Source organism: Zootoca vivipara, chromosome 3, assembly GCF_965207765.1.
Source record: "Zootoca vivipara chromosome 3, rZooViv2.hap1.1, whole genome shotgun sequence".
In the NCBI taxonomy this organism is placed as follows: domain Eukaryota; kingdom Metazoa; phylum Chordata; class Lepidosauria; order Squamata; family Lacertidae; genus Zootoca; species Zootoca vivipara.
The window spans coordinates 115,625,375-115,643,563 of record NC_142586.1 but is presented as its reverse complement, the minus strand read 5'-3'; the positions used below and the strand labels follow the sequence as shown (position 1 = coordinate 115,643,563).

At 48.6% G+C, this 18,189-nt stretch overlaps 1 protein-coding gene across 11 annotated transcripts in view; it reads left to right on the top strand.

Annotated features, from left to right (window-relative positions):
* Positions 1-18,189, top strand: part of HMBOX1 (homeobox containing 1) — a 113,817-nt gene that overhangs the window by 56,887 nt on the left and 38,741 nt on the right. For all 11 annotated transcript variants that reach the window (XM_088666946.1, XM_088666943.1, XM_088666950.1 and 8 more), the window contains 2 exons: positions 10,180-10,665; positions 12,577-12,662. In XM_088666946.1, coding sequence (XP_088523072.1) covers positions 10,180-10,665; positions 12,577-12,662 — 572 coding nt within the window. The remainder of the gene's footprint in view (positions 1-10,179; positions 10,666-12,576; positions 12,663-18,189) is intronic.

Sequence of the window (18,189 nt, the reverse complement as noted above, 5' to 3'; positions counted from 1 at the left end):
CAAACTGGGGAACTCCCTGCCACAGGAGGCAGTGAGAGCCACCAACCTGGGTGGTATTAAAAGGGGATGGGACAAATTTGAGGAGGAGGAGGAGGAGGAGGTTGTCAATGGCTACTAGCCACATGGCTCTGCTCTGCTCCCACAGTTGGAGGTAGCATTGCGTCTGAACATCACTTGCTGGAAACCGCAGAGACAGGAGAGGGCTCTTATGCTTGGATCCTGCTTGCTGGTTTCCCACACCACTGTGAGAACAGGATGCTGGACTAGATGGGCCATGGGCCTGATCCAGCAGCCTCTCCTTACCTGAGTCTGATGGAAAACCAAAGCAATTCTACACCAGCCTTCTCCAAACTGGCACACTCTAGATCAGGCTTCCTCAAACTTGGCCCTCCAGATGTTTTGAGACTACAATTCCCATCATCCCTGACCGCTGGGTCCTGCTAGCTAGGGATCATGGGAGTTGGAGGCCAAAAACATCTGGAGGGCCGAGTTTGAGGAAGCCTGCTCTAGATATTGTGGGCTGCAGTTCCCAACAGCTTCATCCAGTGCTAACCATGTTGGGAAAGGCTGTTCTTTATTGTGATTCGTTGCACACGCCGAAAGCCAAAGCAGGCATCTTTGAACCACAGTTTCTCTGTGGACCCTCCGTTGTGTAGATACTAGGCTATGTATGGTTAGCGCAAACCGCAGTTTGCTGTGACGCCCAGGTTCAGCCTCCGCCCGGAATAATAGCTTTGTTCAAAGCCTCTGCTTGAATGAGGCAGCTTTGAAGGACTCGAGGACACTCACAAGAACGATGTGTTGCTATTCCATTCTTGGCCTGAGTTGTAGAAGTCGTGCGGCGTCGAGCATTTGATTATGCTGGATTTATTTTCAGACGTCTGGGGCTGTTCTTATTAACTGTCATCGCTTTGATCGAAAGCGTGTGGCGGATTTCTGCATCTGTAGCGCCTGGCTTGCATGCCTAAACAGAAGCCCTGGGTTTGCAGGTTGTTGCAAGGTGCAAAGAGGACCTTTAAACCATTTCACCTTGCATGTCACTGGGGCAGAGCTGGTTTTCAGGGTCGGGGCAAGTGGGAAGATGCTAAAGTGAGGATTTATTTATTCGTTTTATTCAGCTATATTTATGTTCCACTTGATTTCGAGAATACCTCTAAGCTACTAGTTCCCAAACTTTTTCAGGTTACTACATCTTGGTTCCATAAACTTATCCCCAGTCCCCCCTTCTCTGTAAAAGGCATCATTCAGAATAGTGGTTTGCATGACCCACTAAAGAAGATAATAGCAATTCAAAACAGCAACGATGAATTGCACATTTATTCACAATCCAATTAAAAGTGCTTAATTCAATTAATTCAACAAAATTGATTAACTTGATCCAATGATACCAGCTTTTCAAAGTCCGCTAGTCATTTACATATCCGGCACTCCCACTGCCGCCCCTTCGCCTCTTTGTGCCCCCTTGGGTATTCCCAGTGCCCCATAGGGGGCAGTGCCCCCCCACTTGGGGCACCATTGCTCTCTAAGCAGTTTACAAAAATGTAAAAGAAAACATTAACATTCTCCTGTTGATTTTTTTTAATAAACAACCACACAGATAAAAACAGGCGTCTAAAAACATTCAAAAGAGGTTTAAAAGCAGCATTAAAAAATAATATGTACAGCGGAGGCACCCGCAATGGGGCAGGGTGAACATTTCTTTTAAGGATCCCTATGGGTAGTGAGTGTTGTCGCTGAGAGTCTGGATCCCACCCCCACCCCCTTGTAGGGACTGCTGGTGATACCCCGCTCTACCTCTCTTTCAAATCAGAACCAGTGAAGGCAGTGAAGGTCCTGTGTGAGTGCCTGGAGGCGGCTGGAGGATGAATGGCGGCTAACAGATTGAGGTTGAATCCTGACAAGACAGAAGTACTGTTTGTGGGGGACAGGAGGCGGGCAGGTGTGGAGGACTCCCTGGTTCTGAATGGGGTAACTGTGCCCCTGAAGGACCAGGTGCGCAGCCTGGGAGTCATTTTGGACTCACAGCTGTCCATGGAGGCACAGGTCAATTTGTGTCCAGGGCAGCTGTCTACCAGCTCCATCTGGTACACAGGCTGAGACCCTACCTGCCTGCAGACTGTCTCGCCAGAGTGGTGCATGCTCTGGTTATCTCCCGCTTGGACTACTGCAATGCGCTCTACGTGGGGCTACCTTTGAAGGTGACTCGGAAACTACAACTAATCCAGAATGCGGCAGCTAGAGTGGTGACTGGGAGCAGCCGTTGAGACCACATAACACCGGTCTTGAAAGATCTACATTGGCTCCCAGTACGTTTCCGAGCACAATTCAAAGTGTTGGTGCTGACCTTGAAAGCCCTAAATGGCCTCGGTCCAGTATACCTGAAGCAGCGTCTCCACCTCCATCATTCTGCCCGGACACTGAGGTCCAGCACCGAGGGCCTTCTAGCAGTTTCCTCACTGTGAGAAGTGAGGTTACAGGGAACTAGGCAGAGGGCCTTCTCGGTGGTGGCGCCTGCCCTGTGGAACACCCTCCCAACAGATGTCAAAGAGGAAAACAACTACCAGACTTTTAGAAGACATCTGAAGGCAGCCCTGTTCAGGGAGGCTTTTAATGTTTAATAGATTATTGTGTTTTATTTTTCTGTCGGAAGCCGCACAGAGTGGCTGGGGAAACCCAGCTAGATGGGCGGGGTATAAATAATAAATTATTATTATTATTATTATTATTATTATTATTATTATTAGCGCCAAATGGCTCCTTGAACCAAGGTTGCTGTCGTCCAAACAGGGTGCCTGGTTGCCATTTTGGGGCAAGACAGCTCTAAAGTCTTCTTTTTTCAAATGATGGGACTGACTGGGATTGATTAAACATCTAGCTAGTTTGGATGGCAACCTTGAGCTAGGTTAAGAGCTCCTAGAATTTAAAGAGCAAAAGTCGCTTGATCCGGAGACAGTCCGCATATATATTGGCCTATTCCGACCCCTTTTTCTCAGTGGTGAGGCTGCACACAAAAAGCAATTTGGTCCCTGAAATTCATTCTGATTGTGCAGATAACATATAAGGGATATAATTCTACAGGATGGGGCATTAGTGTGTGAAAACAGTCCAGACCCAACAATCCTCAGATGGTGGAGATGTCAGGCGCCATCCTGCCACCCAGGCATCTTCACTTGGTTGCAAGTGGTTGAACGCCAGGTGCAAAATGCGCCTGGCGCCTGGCTAATTTCAAACACTGCTGCTTGCCTTCCCCAGTATCTTTTCTCCTGCAATGAGCAGCCCGGTGCTTCTGGAAAGCCAGCAAGCAGGATACGAAAGCAAGGACCTTTTTGCAGTGTTGCTGCCCAACAACTGGTATTCAGCAGTAAACTGGCTCTGGACATGGGGGCTCCACATTTGGGGCAAGGAAGAAGAGAAAGCATTACCTGGTTCCAGGCGACTTTATTTATATTATTATTTTATTTGTTTCACAACCTTTATACACCACTTGGTTGTAGGAGACCTCAAAGTGCTTTACAAAACAATTGTTTTGTTTGAGAACCTGTTCAGTGGATTAAATCCAGGCACCCCCCCCCCCCACGGACCCCCCTTGGAGACAGTTAAAGGGCACAATTGGGGGTCATTTATTGGTCTGCCATGTGGGGCTGTGAGCCGGCGCACCGTGACTTTAAATACTCCGTATCTTCATTTATTATGTAATAAAAAATTATTTAAAATGCATTGCATTATCAACCATTACTATTCAAGTAAAATGCTTTTGATTTTTATTGCCATTAAAACTGGCTTACAGTAACAATAATAACATTTCATGACATTATTATTTTTTAAAATCCTATATTATTTATTAAATTTCCATATCGGCAGCAATTTAACGCAGCCCGTCGGGTCCAAAGATTCCCAGAGCTGCATACGTAGGAGCAATAAAAACAAGGCAGCACAGGGCAAAATATGTGGCACAAAAGGAAAAACAGCTGAGGAGGGAAGAGGAAAACAAGCAGACACAGACTTAAAGCTACAAAGTCCTTATAATGGCCAGCTTAAGGGATGGGAGCATCCAGATGGCCATTGATCTCTCAGCCAAGCCAATAATAATAATAATAATAATAATAATAATAATAATAATAATAATAATAATAGAGCAGGCCTGGTTTTCCATCTCTGTCTGTCTGTCTGTCTGTCTCCCCGCTGCAGTCTGATGAAATGGAAATATAATAAAATGAATATAATAATTCCAGAAAGTCACCCTGTCCCTGTTTTTTTGCAAGCCTTCTCCATCCCCCACAGCCAGTCTGTATCACTACCTTCTTATAATACCAGTTACAGGTAGGTAGCCGTGTTGGTCTGAGTCGAAGCAAAATAAAAAAATTCCTTCAGTAGCACCTTAAAGACCAACTAAGTTTATATTTTGGTATGAGCTTTCGTGTGCATGCACACTTCTTCAGATACCTGAAGAAGTATCTGAAGAAGTGTGCATGCACACGAAAGCTCATACCAAAATATAAACTTAGTTGGTCTTTAAGGTGCTACTGAAGGAATTTTTTTATTTTTCTTATAATACCGTTTCAGTGAGATTTTTTTTTAAGCATGAGGTTGATGAATGATGCCCGATTCTGTTGCAAATATTTCTGCTTCCAGAGGCAGCCTCATTTGACAATCTCCTGCTCTCGTAACTCTGAAAGAGAGATGACTCTTCGCAGGCGTGAACACCCTTCCTTTATTTATCTGCTCCTATCTTTTTTTTTGTTTGAAAAGAAAGTCTTGCTCTTTCCTCCTCCCCTCCCCACCCCACCCCACTTTCCCCCAACAGTTGGTCAAGCCCAGGGAAGGAAAATAAAAATTTAAAAAGTGGCCAGCACCGCCCCCTTCAAAAGAAACAAATTGAAGCAGTGCAGTTAAAGGTGTTGCGGCGAATTATAAGGTCTTGCAAACATTATGTAGCGATAAACCGCTAATGGGAAAGTGTGTCCCTTAATTAACGAGGAGCATCACATTATTCTTAAATGTCTGGCTGCAGAACTGCTTTGTAAATTGGCCGGCTGGAGCTCAGGGCCCACGTTTACACAAGGGGTTTTCACCAGGGACTTGCAGCCTCTGTTGTAACTGGGGCATGCCCCTTTAGGCTATGGGTCACCCTTAGGAAGACGACACTTTCATCTCTTTCTATTCTTCTGATATGGTCCACTCACTGCCGTTTCCAGGGCTGTCTTGGGATTTGAAGTTGCCGCTTCTGTGGACGTCTCAGAAATAGCTGGGGCAGGATATTCATGTTGGGTTAGGGCGCATCGTTTGGGAGGTGAAACTTGAATTTTTTAAAACATTTTTTTTAAAGTGAGGAGTCTTGAAAATATGGTTTTGGGTGGGAGGAATTCAAATCAGCTATTCCTTTTTTGTGATGGGACCGCATTTAGCTCGGCAAGTCCGCGTTCAATGAAGAAGCACGCAAATCGCTTTTGGAAAATCAAACTCTTTTGATTTTGCCCTCTGAAAATGTCAGGAGATGCTAAACGATAAAATAATAATAATAAATAAATAAATAAATAAATAATAATAATAATAATAATAATAATAATAATAATAATAATAATACCACCACCACAGGTTTATTTCTATGGAATTTTACACACATTTTGCTTACCAAGCGAAACTAAATTATATGAATTTAACCAACATGTTTTATCTTAACCTTACCTGTTAGTTTGCATACTGCCCTCTATCCGTAAATCTCAGGGCCGTACACAACACAAAAATGCAAGGTAAAAAACAAAACAAACACACAAATAAACCCTTCTTTTGAATTCCCAAGTCACGTTGCGACTTTTAAGCACCCCTCATTTTTGGGAACTTGAAAGCTGAGAAATTCAACACCTCTGAAGTTAGAGTTCCGTTCCTCACATGAGCGAGAGCCAAGGGTGTTGCAGCAAACTTGTTTATCCCGAGGGCCGCCTTCCCTCCTGAGGAGCCTCCCTGGGGCCGCATGGCAGTGGTGGGCGTGGCCAGAGGCAAAAGTGGGCGGGGCAGTGGATGTGAAATATCCCTTTGTGCAGTGGGCTATTTTCTATGCATGCCCCCACTCCCCTTCTCCCCATCCTACAGCCAGACCAGCAAGAGGCGTTACCAGAATCCAAGGACCCATTTCAGCCAGGCAATATCATTTGGGGCGTGAGGCAGATGTGGCCTGGAGAGAGTTTTGAGGGCCACAAAGAGAGACCTGGAGGCCACATTGGACCGCCTGCAACTGCGGTTCCGCACCCGGCTTCAATCACAGACATTTTTTTTGGAAGCGATTAAGGATTTCCTGAATGAGACTCTTTAGTAGCACTTGTGTGATACGTTTGTACGGAGAGGCAGGTGTCTGTTACAGCAGAAATTTGGTGAACGGTGAAATTTACGGCTGAGTGTTGCAGTTCTAAAGACTCGGACGGACATGGCAGAAAAGCCAGATTTTTCACCAGTAGTTAGGCAGGAGGAATTCCCTGTTGTAATAAAGGAGTGTGTTCCACCAGCGCAAGCATTTCGGCTTTCCAGGCAGAAGGACCTTTCTCTCCTCCCCGCAAGGGCTGCTCTAGGGTTCCACTGCCCCCAAAGCCAATTTCGGGGGTGCAGGAGGGAAAGCCCCGTTGCCGAAGCAGAAGAGCTTGCACAGGGCTTCCTCTGACGAGACTTGTTAGGCAAATCCCAGCCCAGCTGCCTGCACTGAGAAGCGGACACGGAGCAATGGATTCAAACTACAGTACAAGAAAGAAGATTCCACCTAAACATCAGGAAGAACTTCCTGACAGTAAGAGCTGTTCGACAGTGGAACTTGCTGCCAAGGAGTGTGGTGGTATCTCCTTCTTTGGAGGTCTTTAAGTGGAGGCTTGACAGCCATCTGTCAGGAATGCTTTGATGGTGTTTCCTGCTTGGCAGGGGGTTGGACTGGATGGCCCTTGTGGTCTCTTCCAACTCTATGATTCTATGACTGTGTGCAATTGCCCCAAGTGCTCGATGAGTCTAGCAAGTGCATTTAGGATTCCAAGAGAATTAAGGATTCCAAGAGATTTTTGGATTCTAACCAAAGTGTGTTCGAGCATCATCTTCATTTCTGTCGTTTGCTGATAGGTGTACGTTTCCCATGCGGAAAGACAGAAACAAATTTCTTGACTCAAGCATTTTTTATCCAAATGCGCAGACCTAGTTTCTCCAGGAAAAGCGGTATATCGTTCCGTTGTTCATTCATTTAACCCGAGCTGTATCGGTCCAAGCGCCGTGCCCAGAATTTCTCTTACCTCTCAGAACTTATTTCAGTTCCCAGTTCCTTGTGATCACCAACTGTGGGCCGTCATCTTCACAACTTTTGTATCTTTAATCTTAACCCCTCTTTTCAAAAAATCCTCATAATGGTAATCATTGGTTCCGTAGTGATCATTAAGCTTTAATTTCCTCGATAATTGCAAGCTTGCTGTGTGGCTGCCTCATCTATCTATCTGTCTAATCATAGCATTGTAGAGTTGAAAGGTACCCCTGAGGGTCATCTATTCCAACCCCCTGCAGCAGTCAACGTGGGGCTCGAACCCACGACCCCGAGATCAAGAGTCTCACGCTCTACCAACTGAGTCACCCCTGGCTCTATCTATCTGCAGTATATATCATCTCCAGGATTTATCTGAATATGTGGCATGCCCCTTTTTGCAATTCCTGAACAGTTAAAAAGCCCTGGGAGCAAGTCTCATTGTGCTCAGTAGAACCTCCTACTCAGTAGACATGCCTAGGTTAGAAACAGAGTAATCTGCCTTATGCAGAGTCAGTCCGTCTATCTCAGTATTGTTTGCACTGACTGGCAGCAGCTCTTCTGGGTTTCAGCTCACCCTAACCTGAAAATACCAGGGAATGAACTTCTGCATGCGATGCAGGCGTCCTACGACTGATCTAATGACCCTCCCGCAATTGGGGGTGGATTTAGGGCTGTGTGAGCAGAGCACATGTGCTGGATTTGGAAAGGAGGTAGAAGGGCTCTACATCATGCCTTCTTCCCAGGGCGCGATAGTGTCCCAGTCTGCCACTGCCCCAATGGGGGGGGGGAGGAGAAGGATATATCAATGTATTTATTTTTATCTATTCATCGCATTTCCATCCCACCTTTGGAGCTCAAGGCGCCCCACATGGTTCTCCCAATCCTCGTTTAATCCCCCTACAACAACCCTGCAAGGTTAGTTAGGCTGAGAGGCAGCAACTGGCCCAAGGTCACCCAGTGAGCTTCATGACCGAACGGGGGATTCGAACCCTGGTCTCCCAGGTCCCGGTCCAGCACTCTTAACTATGCTGGAAGGACTATTGAGAAAGACAAAGTTAAGAATCCCCGCCAAGTAGCGAAGGCCTGGGAAAGTGGATCTGTCTGAAAAGTTGGGAGGGAAGGAATTGCGCCAACGTCAAGAGGCAGCGAGTTCCAAAGATGCGTCGCCAGCAACACAGTCCCTGGGCATGCCAGAAATAGCTCTTTGGATCCCAGCTGTAATTCAGAGCTCTGATCAAAGAGCCTCCCTGGCAGCGTCTTTCACTTTAATGAGGTCTCTGGCTGGCGATGGAAGCTGGACTTTTGCCACCAAGACAGCCGCCGTCCTGCCCACCAGATCATGTCAGCCTTCCCTCCTGGTGTCCTTTAAAAGTGTAGGTTCAGCGATCTTGGCTGGTGTCCAGAGAGGAATCTGCAAGCATGCCAGGACTCCTCAAGCCACTTGTTTCTGAAAGCTGGAAAACTTTCCAGAGTGGCATTCAACCATCTCTGTCTTTAATCAGGGTTCCTTTCGTGTCCCGTGGGATTTCAGTGGCAGAACAGCGGCTGTGCAAAGGTTGGGGGATGAACAAGCTGGAGCGTGTGTACGTCAGACACAAACTCTGGATGTCCAAGGGGCCTGAATGGTGAAAACTTCGGGACAGATAAAAGGAAGTCCTTTTTCATGCAGCACATTGTTAAACTGTGGAACTCTCTCCCACGGGAGACCTAGATGGGTGTCAGGGACTGGCTGGATGCAGAGGAAAGGTGGGGGAGAACCAGCTGGGGAACCTTAAGGGATGAAGGCTCAGAGCCCAGGGAGTGGTGATGGGATGGTGATGAGCGGTCCGAGGGAAAAGAGGGAGCATGCGGAGAAGAGGTGTTGGAAGCTGAAGAGGTAACAGGGCTTAGGGAGCAGGGAGTCTGTGGCAGAGAAAGTCCAGAATCAGAGGCAGAAGATGAAGCAGAGGATGAGGAGGGGGGCCGAGAGGCCAAGATGAGTTGGGCTGGTGAAGAGTCACAGGGGCCTCCCCCTCCTGCTGCGACAAGCTCCCCTCACCACCTGATCTTCCAGAACCAGAAGAGTCGTGAAAAGGGTGGAGGAGAGGTTGGCTGCCTGCAGGAGACGTCTCTGATTGCTTGGGGGGAAACCCTGGAGAGGAAGAGGTGGGAATTTCTGAGCACAGTTCAAAGTGTTGGTGCTGACCTTTAAAGCCCTAAACGGACTTGGCCCAGTATACCTGATGGAGTGTCTCCACCCTCATCGTTCAACCAGGACACTTGAGGTCCCATGCTGGGGGCCTTCTGGCAGTTCCCTCCCTGCGAGAAGTGAGGTTACAGGGAACCAGGCAGAGGGCCTTCTCGGTAGTGGTGCCCGCCCTGTGGAACGCCCTCCCCATCAGATGTCAAGGAAATAAACAATTATCTGACTTTTAGAAGACATCTTAAGGGAAGTTTTATTGTGTTTTTAATATTCTGTTGGTAGCCAGATGAGGAGGGAGGCCAAGAGGCCGAGATGAATTGGGCTGGTGAAGAGTCACAGGGGCCTCCCCCTCCTGTTGCGACAAGCTCCTTTCACCACCTGATCTCCCAGAACCAGAAGAGGCATGAAAAGGGTGAAGGAGAGGTTGGCCGCCCACAGGAGCCGTCTCTGATTGCTTGGGGGAGCCTTGGAGAGGAGGTGGGGATCTTTAGTTCCAACCACTTCTTAATTGGGGCGAGCCCAGACCCGTTCCTGTGCGCATTAGACCTTGCACGTCCGTTTAGATCCCGTTTTTGCTAATAATGATTTAGCTCTTACTCCTTCCGTGTGATCTACTGCTGACTCGCTCCTGCAAATGGGCCCCCTTTGGCCTGATCCTGGCCTCTTTCTCGCATCCCTGTGCCTTCTTTCCTCCTCCTCCTCCTCACCTTCTTCCCCTGTGCCTCCGCAGCCTGCTGGAAACCATGTTTCACTACACCGACGAGCCCCGGTTCACCATAGAGCAGATCGACCTGCTGCAGCGCCTGCGGCGCACCGGGATGACGCGTCACGAGATCCTCCACGCCCTGGAGACCTTCGACCGCCTCGACCAGGAGCACAGCGACAAGTTTGGCCGGCGGTCGGCCTACGGGGCCAGCGGCGGCTCCTGCAGCAACAGCACCAACAACGTGGCCGCCTCGTCCTCCACCGCCACGGCCTCCACGCAGACGCAGCACTCGGGGATGTCCCCCTCGCCCAGCAACAGCTATGACACCTCCCCGCAGCCCTGCACGACCAACCAGAACGGCCGGGAGAGCAGCGAGCGGCTGTCCGCCTTCAACGGGAAGATGTCGCCCACGCGGTACCCGCTGGCCAGCAGCATGGCGCAGAGGTCGTACAGCTTCGAGGCCTCCGAAGAAGACCTGGACGTGGACGACAAGGTGGAGGAGCTGATGAGGTGAGCTCTTGGGGCTTGGGGGGCGCACACTCCTGTTTATGGGCTTGCCGTTACCACCACATCCCTTAATTCTGACCTCCCTTTCCTCAATGGGAGCGTGCAGAGTTGTAGAGTTGGGAGGGACCCCCAGATGCCATCTAGGCCAACCCCCTGCAATTCAGGGATCTCGACTGTAGCATCCACGACGAGGGGGCATTTGACCTCTCCTTGAAAATCTCCAAGGAAGCTCTACCGCAGGCATCCCCAGACTCGGCCCTCCAGATGTTTTGGGACTACAATTCCCATCATCCTTGACGACTGGTCCTGTTAGCTAGGGATGATGGGAGTTGTAATCCCAAAACATCTGGAGGCTGAGTTTGGGGATGTCTGCTCTACCGTCTGCAGAGGGAGATCGTTCCACGGTCAAGGAGCTCTTACCGACAGAAAGTTCCTCCTAATGTATGTGGATTGGAAATTAGGGTATAATTAGAATAGAGGGGGATATCTCTCTCTGTGTGTTTTAATATTTATATTGTATTTTCCCTCTCTTTTCTTCCTTCCTTTGCCTTCCTCCCTTTCCTTTTGTTGTTCTCTTTCTTTCTTTCTTTCTTTCTTTCTTTCTTTCTCTCTCTCTCTCTCTCTCTCTCTCTCTCTCTCTCTCTCTCTCTCTCTCTCTCTCTCTCTCTCTATTTCATTTCTATTTCATTTATTCTCTTTCTTTCTATTTCATTTATTCTAGAAAGAATTTTATTGTATTGTGAAAACTAATGAAAATTTCGTGGAGAGAGTTCCTGCTACTATTTAGTGGCTGCTCCTAGACAGACAGACAGACAGACATGTTGTGGATGCTTTAGTCGAGATCCCTGCATTGCATGGGGTTGGACTAGATTACTCTCAGTGTCCCTTCCAGCCCTGCAATCCTATGCATCGGTGTTTTAATTCTGTTAGTGTATAATTGTGTTTTTTTTCTCTAATTGTTGTCATCGTCCCCTGACCCTAAGTTTTCAGATGTTCCTATTTTACCTGCAAACTGCCTTGAGTCACTGTCAGGGAGAAAGGTGGTTATAAATTATAATTATAATAGTCAGAATTCCATGCAGCCCAAGCAGGCCTTAAGATCAGGGGTTGGGAATCCAAGGGCCGTTTTCCCATCTGGCCAGTCATCTGAGGGCCACAAGGCAGTGGTGGGCGGGGCCAGAGGGGAAAGTGGGCGGAGCAAGGAGCATAATTTCCACCTTGGTTCGGCGGCTGAGTTTCTGCACATTTTCATTCCACCCTCTCTATATCCTTCCTCAGGGAAGCAAGAGGCGTCGTGATGAGGACACATTCCAGCTGGGCAAAGGCATTTGGGGTGGGTGGGGAGTCCTGGGCAGAGTCCTGAGGCCAGACAGCGAGGCCTGGAGGGGCCTAATTTGTCTACACAGGCTGGCAGCAGCTCTCTCGGGATTTCAGACTCTTGAAGGCGTGATTGAACCTGGGGGCTTCGATATGCAGAACATGCTCTCTATCCCCGAGCAGAGGCTCTTCCCATATGCGCTGAGCCACATCCCCAAGCGCACCACCCTAGTTTGATGCTGGCGTTGCCACTTTTTAAAAATTTAAGTCACTGGTGGGGGAGATTTATTCATCCCTCCGTAATGAAACTTTGCGCATCCCATATGGCTTGCACGAATTTATACGGACCGCGAGTTATCTGTTCTCCTCCTTGTGTGCTTTGATCAGCCGGCGACACGGATTAAAAGCAACGTCCGCTAGTGAGCGCCACCCCTCAGGCCCTTCGCTCCCTTTGCCCCCTCCCATTAAAGGCGTTTTCAACTCAGGCCCTCTTTCTTGCACCCACCTCTCTTTTTAATCTTCTTCTTCTTCTTCTTCCTCTCCCCTCCCATCCGCTCTTCCACCTTGCACCCCCCCAACCCTCCCCTGTTTTCTTAGGAGGGACAGCAGCGTGATAAAAGAGGAAATCAAAGCCTTCCTGGCCAACCGGAGGATTTCGCAAGCCGTCGTAGCGCAGGTAACAGGTAAGAGCTCGGAAACGCCTTCCTCCCCCCCCCGACCCCCAACCCCTCTCCATAGCTCAGCACCACCGTCTCGCCGCCTTCTCCTGCCGGCGCAGATGTTGGGATATCGCTTGGCTTTCTGCATTGCGGTGCAGATCTGTCAGCTTAGTCATGATAATGTATGCCTTTGATTTAAGACCCATTGTGGAACTTCCCTAGTGAATCAGTCTCTCTCTCTCTCTCTCTCTCTCTCTCTCTCTCTCTCTCTCTCTCTCTCTCTCTCTCTCTGCACCCCCCCCCACCTCCCTTGCCCTGCCTAATCTTCTCTCCTCCTGTTCCTTACGTGGCTTACGTCAGCAAGTTTAGGAATGCTGTAACAAGCATCAAGTGCTTAGAGCCGAAATGGCTTTTTTAAAATTGTGAACGTCATCCACAGCCCTTCTGTTGAGAGTGAGAAGGTGAGGTCCCGGCACTTTTAGGCTTCGGAGGAGGACGTCCAGTCCCTGCGGGGCGCTTGGCTGGAAAGGGGTTGTTGAATTGCACCCGCAGTTGTTTTATTAGCCCAATAACCCAACCTGCCTACTTAAGCCAAGCGTGGGTAAACACTAAGGCTGTCTCCTCCCAACCCTCTGTCTTGCTAGATGCTAAAGAGAGTGAATAGCTCAGTCAGGAGAGCATAAGGCTCTTAGAATAATAGAATTGTAAAGTCGGAAGGTGCCTCCAAGGGTCATCCAGTCCAACCCCCTGCAATGCAGGAATCTCAGCTAAAGCACCCATGACAGATGGCCATCCAACCTCTGCTTGAAAACCTCCAAGGAAGGAGAGGCCACCACCTTGCAAGAGAGATCATTCCACTCTCAAACAGCTCTTACCGTCAGAAAGTTTTTCCTGATATTGAGTTGGAATCCCCTTTCTTGTAACTCGAAGCCATGGGTTCGAGTTCTATCTTCTGCAGCAGGGGAAGAAATAAGCTTGCTCCCTCTTCCATGTGACAGCCCTTGAGATACTTGAAGATGGTTATCATATCTCCTCTCAGTCTCCTCTTTTCCAGGCTAAACATTCCCAGCTCCTTCAACCGTTCCTCATAAGGCTTGGTTTCCAGACCCCTTGATCATCTTGGTCGCCCTCCTCTGCCCACATTCCAGCTTGTCAACATCCTTCTTAAGCGGTGGCACCCAGAACTGGACACCATATTCCAGGTGTGGTCTGACCAACACAGAATAGTAGTACTATGACTTCCCTTGATCTGAACACTCGACTACTGTTGATGCAACCGGGAATAGATTCCTTGTTTTCTGCAGCATCCTGCCTCATCTCTGTCTTCTGGCCTCCCTCCCTCTCCCTCCTCCAGCTGTCTGATTCTGGACAGCTCACTAAACCCTGTTGCCCCTTCAGCTTCCGACACCTCCTCCTCCCGGTCTTCTCCTTCTTTCTCCCTCTGCCCAACCATCATCGGCCCCTGGCTCTGAGCCTTCTTCCCCTTGGGGTTCCCCTCGGGGTTCCCCAGCTGGAGCCTCTCACTGCTTCTCAGCATCTAGCCAGTCTATGACATTCTACACGTATACTCTTGAGCTAAGCGCCATTGAGTTCAGCCGGTCTTGCTACCAGTTAACTGGGAGCGTAAGCCGCAGGGAAATCACCCCTCCCGGTCTTGGCTTTTAGGGGGGGGGGATTTGTTTAGGCCTTGTTTAGGGAAGTTTTTAATGTTTAATGCTGTATTGTGTTTTTAATATTTGATTGGGAGCCGCCCAGAGTGGCTGGGGGAACCCAGCCAGATGGGCTGGGTATAAATAATAAGTTGTTGTTGTTGTTGTTAGCTAATATGGGACGCGGGTGGCGCTGTGGGTTAAACCACAGAGCCTAGGGCTTGCCGATCAGAAGGTCGGTGGTTCGAATCCCCGCGACGGGGTGAGCTCCCGTTGCTCGGTCGCTGCTCCTGCCAATCTAGCAGTTCAAAAGCACGTCAAAGTGCAAGTAGATAAATAGGTACTGCTCCGGTGGGAAGGTAAACGGCGTTCCCGTGCGCTGCTCTGGTTCGCCTGAAGCAGCTTAGTTATGCTGACCACATGAACCAGAAGCTGTGCGCCGACTCCCTCGGCCAGTAAAGTGAGATGAGCGCCGCAACCCCAGAGTCGTCCGCGACGGGACCTAATGGTCAGGGGTCCCTTTACCTTTACTAATACGGGAGGCCTGTTGCACCTGGGAGCCGACTGCAATAACGACAGCGTGGATGGGCAAGCTACAAATATAAATAACAAATAGAAACAAAGACTAAATTAAAAACAGTGGTACCTCTAGTTACAAACTTAATTTGTTCCGGAGGTCCATTCTCAACCTGAAACTGTTCTTAACTAGAGGCGTGCTTTCGCTAATGGGGCCTCTTGCTGCCGTTTTGCCGCCGGCACACGATTTCCATTCTCATCCTGGGGCAAAGTTCTCAACTCGAGGGAACTCTTCCAGGCTAGCGGAGTTTGCAACCTGAAGCGTTTGTAACCTGAGGCGTTTGTAACTCGAGGTACCACTGTAGACGGATAATATCTCTTGCACTGTGTGGTGGCAGACCCCGGAGCGCTCGCTGCAGAAGTGTGTCGTGTGCCAGCGTAAGGACAATAGCTTTGCTTCAAATCTTGACAGCCGGGCCTTTCCGGCTTAAGCGAAGGGCTTTGTGTGCCCTCTCCCCTTAATTTGTCATTTCAGCGCAGGCCGATTCCGAGCATAATTCCCTCTCTTCTTCTTCTTCTCAATAAGCAGCAGCGAGCTTCTGGTTTATAGTTGTTAACTCCCCTGACCCAGGCAGGCATTTAACAAAGCAGCAGGCAGCGTCCTCTGGAAATGTGAGGCTTAAATCAGGAGCGCAGAACCTTTATCATACATTTGCTCGTATGGAAGCTTCCAGGGCCCGTGTGCCAGAGGACGGTGTGACCAGAAGGGAAAAGGGAGGGAGTAACAGATGAAACTCTCTCGCCCTGCATCCGTAGATCTTAGGGTGATTCGCAGCCTAAAAATACTACTACTGGTAGTAGAAGAAATAATAATAATAATAATAATAATAATAATAATAATAATAATAATACCCCAGTCACTCTGGGCGGCTTCCAACACACATGAAAACATAATAAAACGTCAAACATTAAAACATTAATAAAACGTCAAACATTAAAAACTTCCCGATACAGGGCTGGATTCAGATGTCTTCTAAAACAGTGTTTCCCAACCTTGTGCCTCCAGATGTTTTGGGACTACAACTCCCATCATCCCCAGCTAGCAAGACCAGTGGTCAGGAATGATGGGAATTGTAGTCCAAAAACAGCTGGAGGCACAAGGTTGGGAAACACTGTTCTAAAAGTTGACATCCTTGACATCTGATGGGAGGGAATTGCACAAAAAACACACAATCCACAATTAAAACAATAACAGAAACAAACCAAATACCCCCCCTTCCCCCATCGCCTCCCACAACACATTTAAAAGGGTATCGGATGTAATCAGCCAAAGGCCTGGATGAAGAGGAACATTTTTGCCTGGCGCCTAAAGGTGTAGAATAAAGGGGCCAGGCGAACAAATGGGAAAAGGCCCGTTCTCGTGTTGCCACTCTCAAGAGTTCTCATGAAGGATGCCCATGAAAATATACTGTGTCCAGTTCTGGGCACCACAATTTAAGAAGGATATTGACATGCTGGAATGTGTGCAGAGGAAGGTTGACCAAGATAGTCAAGGGTCTGGAAACCAAGCCTTAGGAGGAATGGTTGAAGGAGCTGGGTACATTTAGCCTAGAAAAGAGGAGATGGAGAGGAGATGTGATAGCCATCGTCAGATATCTCAAGGGCTGTCCCATGGAAGAGGGACCAAGCTTGTTTTCTCCTGCTCTGGAGAGTAGAACTCGAACCACAAGTAATAAGAAGGGAGATTCCGACTCAACATCAGGAAGAACTTTCGGGCTGTAAGAGCTGTTTGAGAGTGGAACCGAGTTTCTCAGGAGGTGGTGGGCTCTCCTTCCTTGAAGGTTTTAAAGCAGAGGTTGGATGGCCATCTGTCAGGGGTGCTTTAGCTGAGATTCCTGCATTGTAGGGGGTTGGACTAGATGACCGTTGGTGTCCCTGCCAACTCTACAATTCCATGATTCTTTGCACAGTAGGCTATGTTGCCATCATGCTAAAGTCACCCACCCAACTCCCTTTCCCTCCCTCCCTCCCTCCCTCCGAGCAAGAAGCATTTCTGTATTTCAGGGGCACATTCTAGCTAAGCCACTGGACTTGGGGAGTGGTGGTGGTGGGGATACACAGAGCAGGGGGGGGGTGAGGAGGGATACGGTCTGGGACTGGAGGAAAAAGCCTGGGAGGCTGCATTCAATTCCCCCCACCCCGTAGCCCTGCTTGAAATTTTGTGTTCCGCTTTCTCAGGCGTGGCACCTCGAGGTCCTTAGAGAAAAAGGGCAAGCTATAAATGCAATGAAACAAAAGCAAAGTCATGCCGTGCAGCAAAATAAAGCTGAAAAGCTGAAAAAGGGAAAAGCCCAAAAGCATGCTGCTGCAGTTCGTTGTTGTTGTTGTTGTTGTTGTTTGTTTGTTTGTTTGTTTGTTTGTTTGTTGTTACGGGATGCCCTACACAAAGCAGCAACTGATAAGCACTAGCCCGGAATACGGAAGTCTTTTATTTATAGAAGCTGCCTTTCAAGGGTTGTGTAGTAAGACAAACAAGACACTGATGGGCAAGGCGGCTTATTAATAATATGCAGATAAGGCAAATGACAGCGTGAACCGGAGCTAATAATAGCCTGTGCAAGAAGACCCGGTGGAAAGGGGCTCTTCCTTTCACGCTTGCTCCCTCTAGAGATGAGATTGGGGAAAAGCACACAATAATGGGAACTAATTTGGGATGGGGGGGGGAGCTCCGGTGGGGGCTGTAATGTGGGAAGAGGGTCTCCCAGGTTCTTCAGCCCCAGCCGTGTTCTGCAGGCAAAAAGGGTGTTTTAGTGGAAACCAATCGGCTGGCAACCAAATAAAAATTCAAAAAGAATACGTTTCAAATGTCGAGTTTAAAACACTTTATAAAAATAAAGCTCTCCCCCCAAGCTGTGAATTATGAAGTAGACGCAGATTCCTTCGATGTGTCAAAAGCTCTTCCCTTGATCACAGTGGCCTGGTTTTCATAGAATTGTGGAGTTGGAAGGGACCCAGTGCTTGTTTTTTGGACTACAACTCCCATCATCTCTAGCTGGCAGGACCAGTGGTCAGGGATAATGGGAATTGTAGTCTGAAAAAAGCGGGAGACACAAGTTTGGCAAACCCCAGGGAGTTGGCACCTATGGCTCCTCCTCATACCAAAAAATTCAGTCCGTGGTCTAGGATTAGCACCCGCTCCCTTCTCTTCCGCATGCAAAGTTATCTTAAAGATGTGGCAGTTTTTATCGCTTCCTTCCCAGTCTGCATTTCTGATGCACCCAGGAATGAGGAGCGACTGACTGCTATTTACTCCTGGGTAGTACGCATGCGTAACTGGATCGTTGTGTCCAGAACAGAATGAACGGCCGAGTGAGTCATTCCATTTC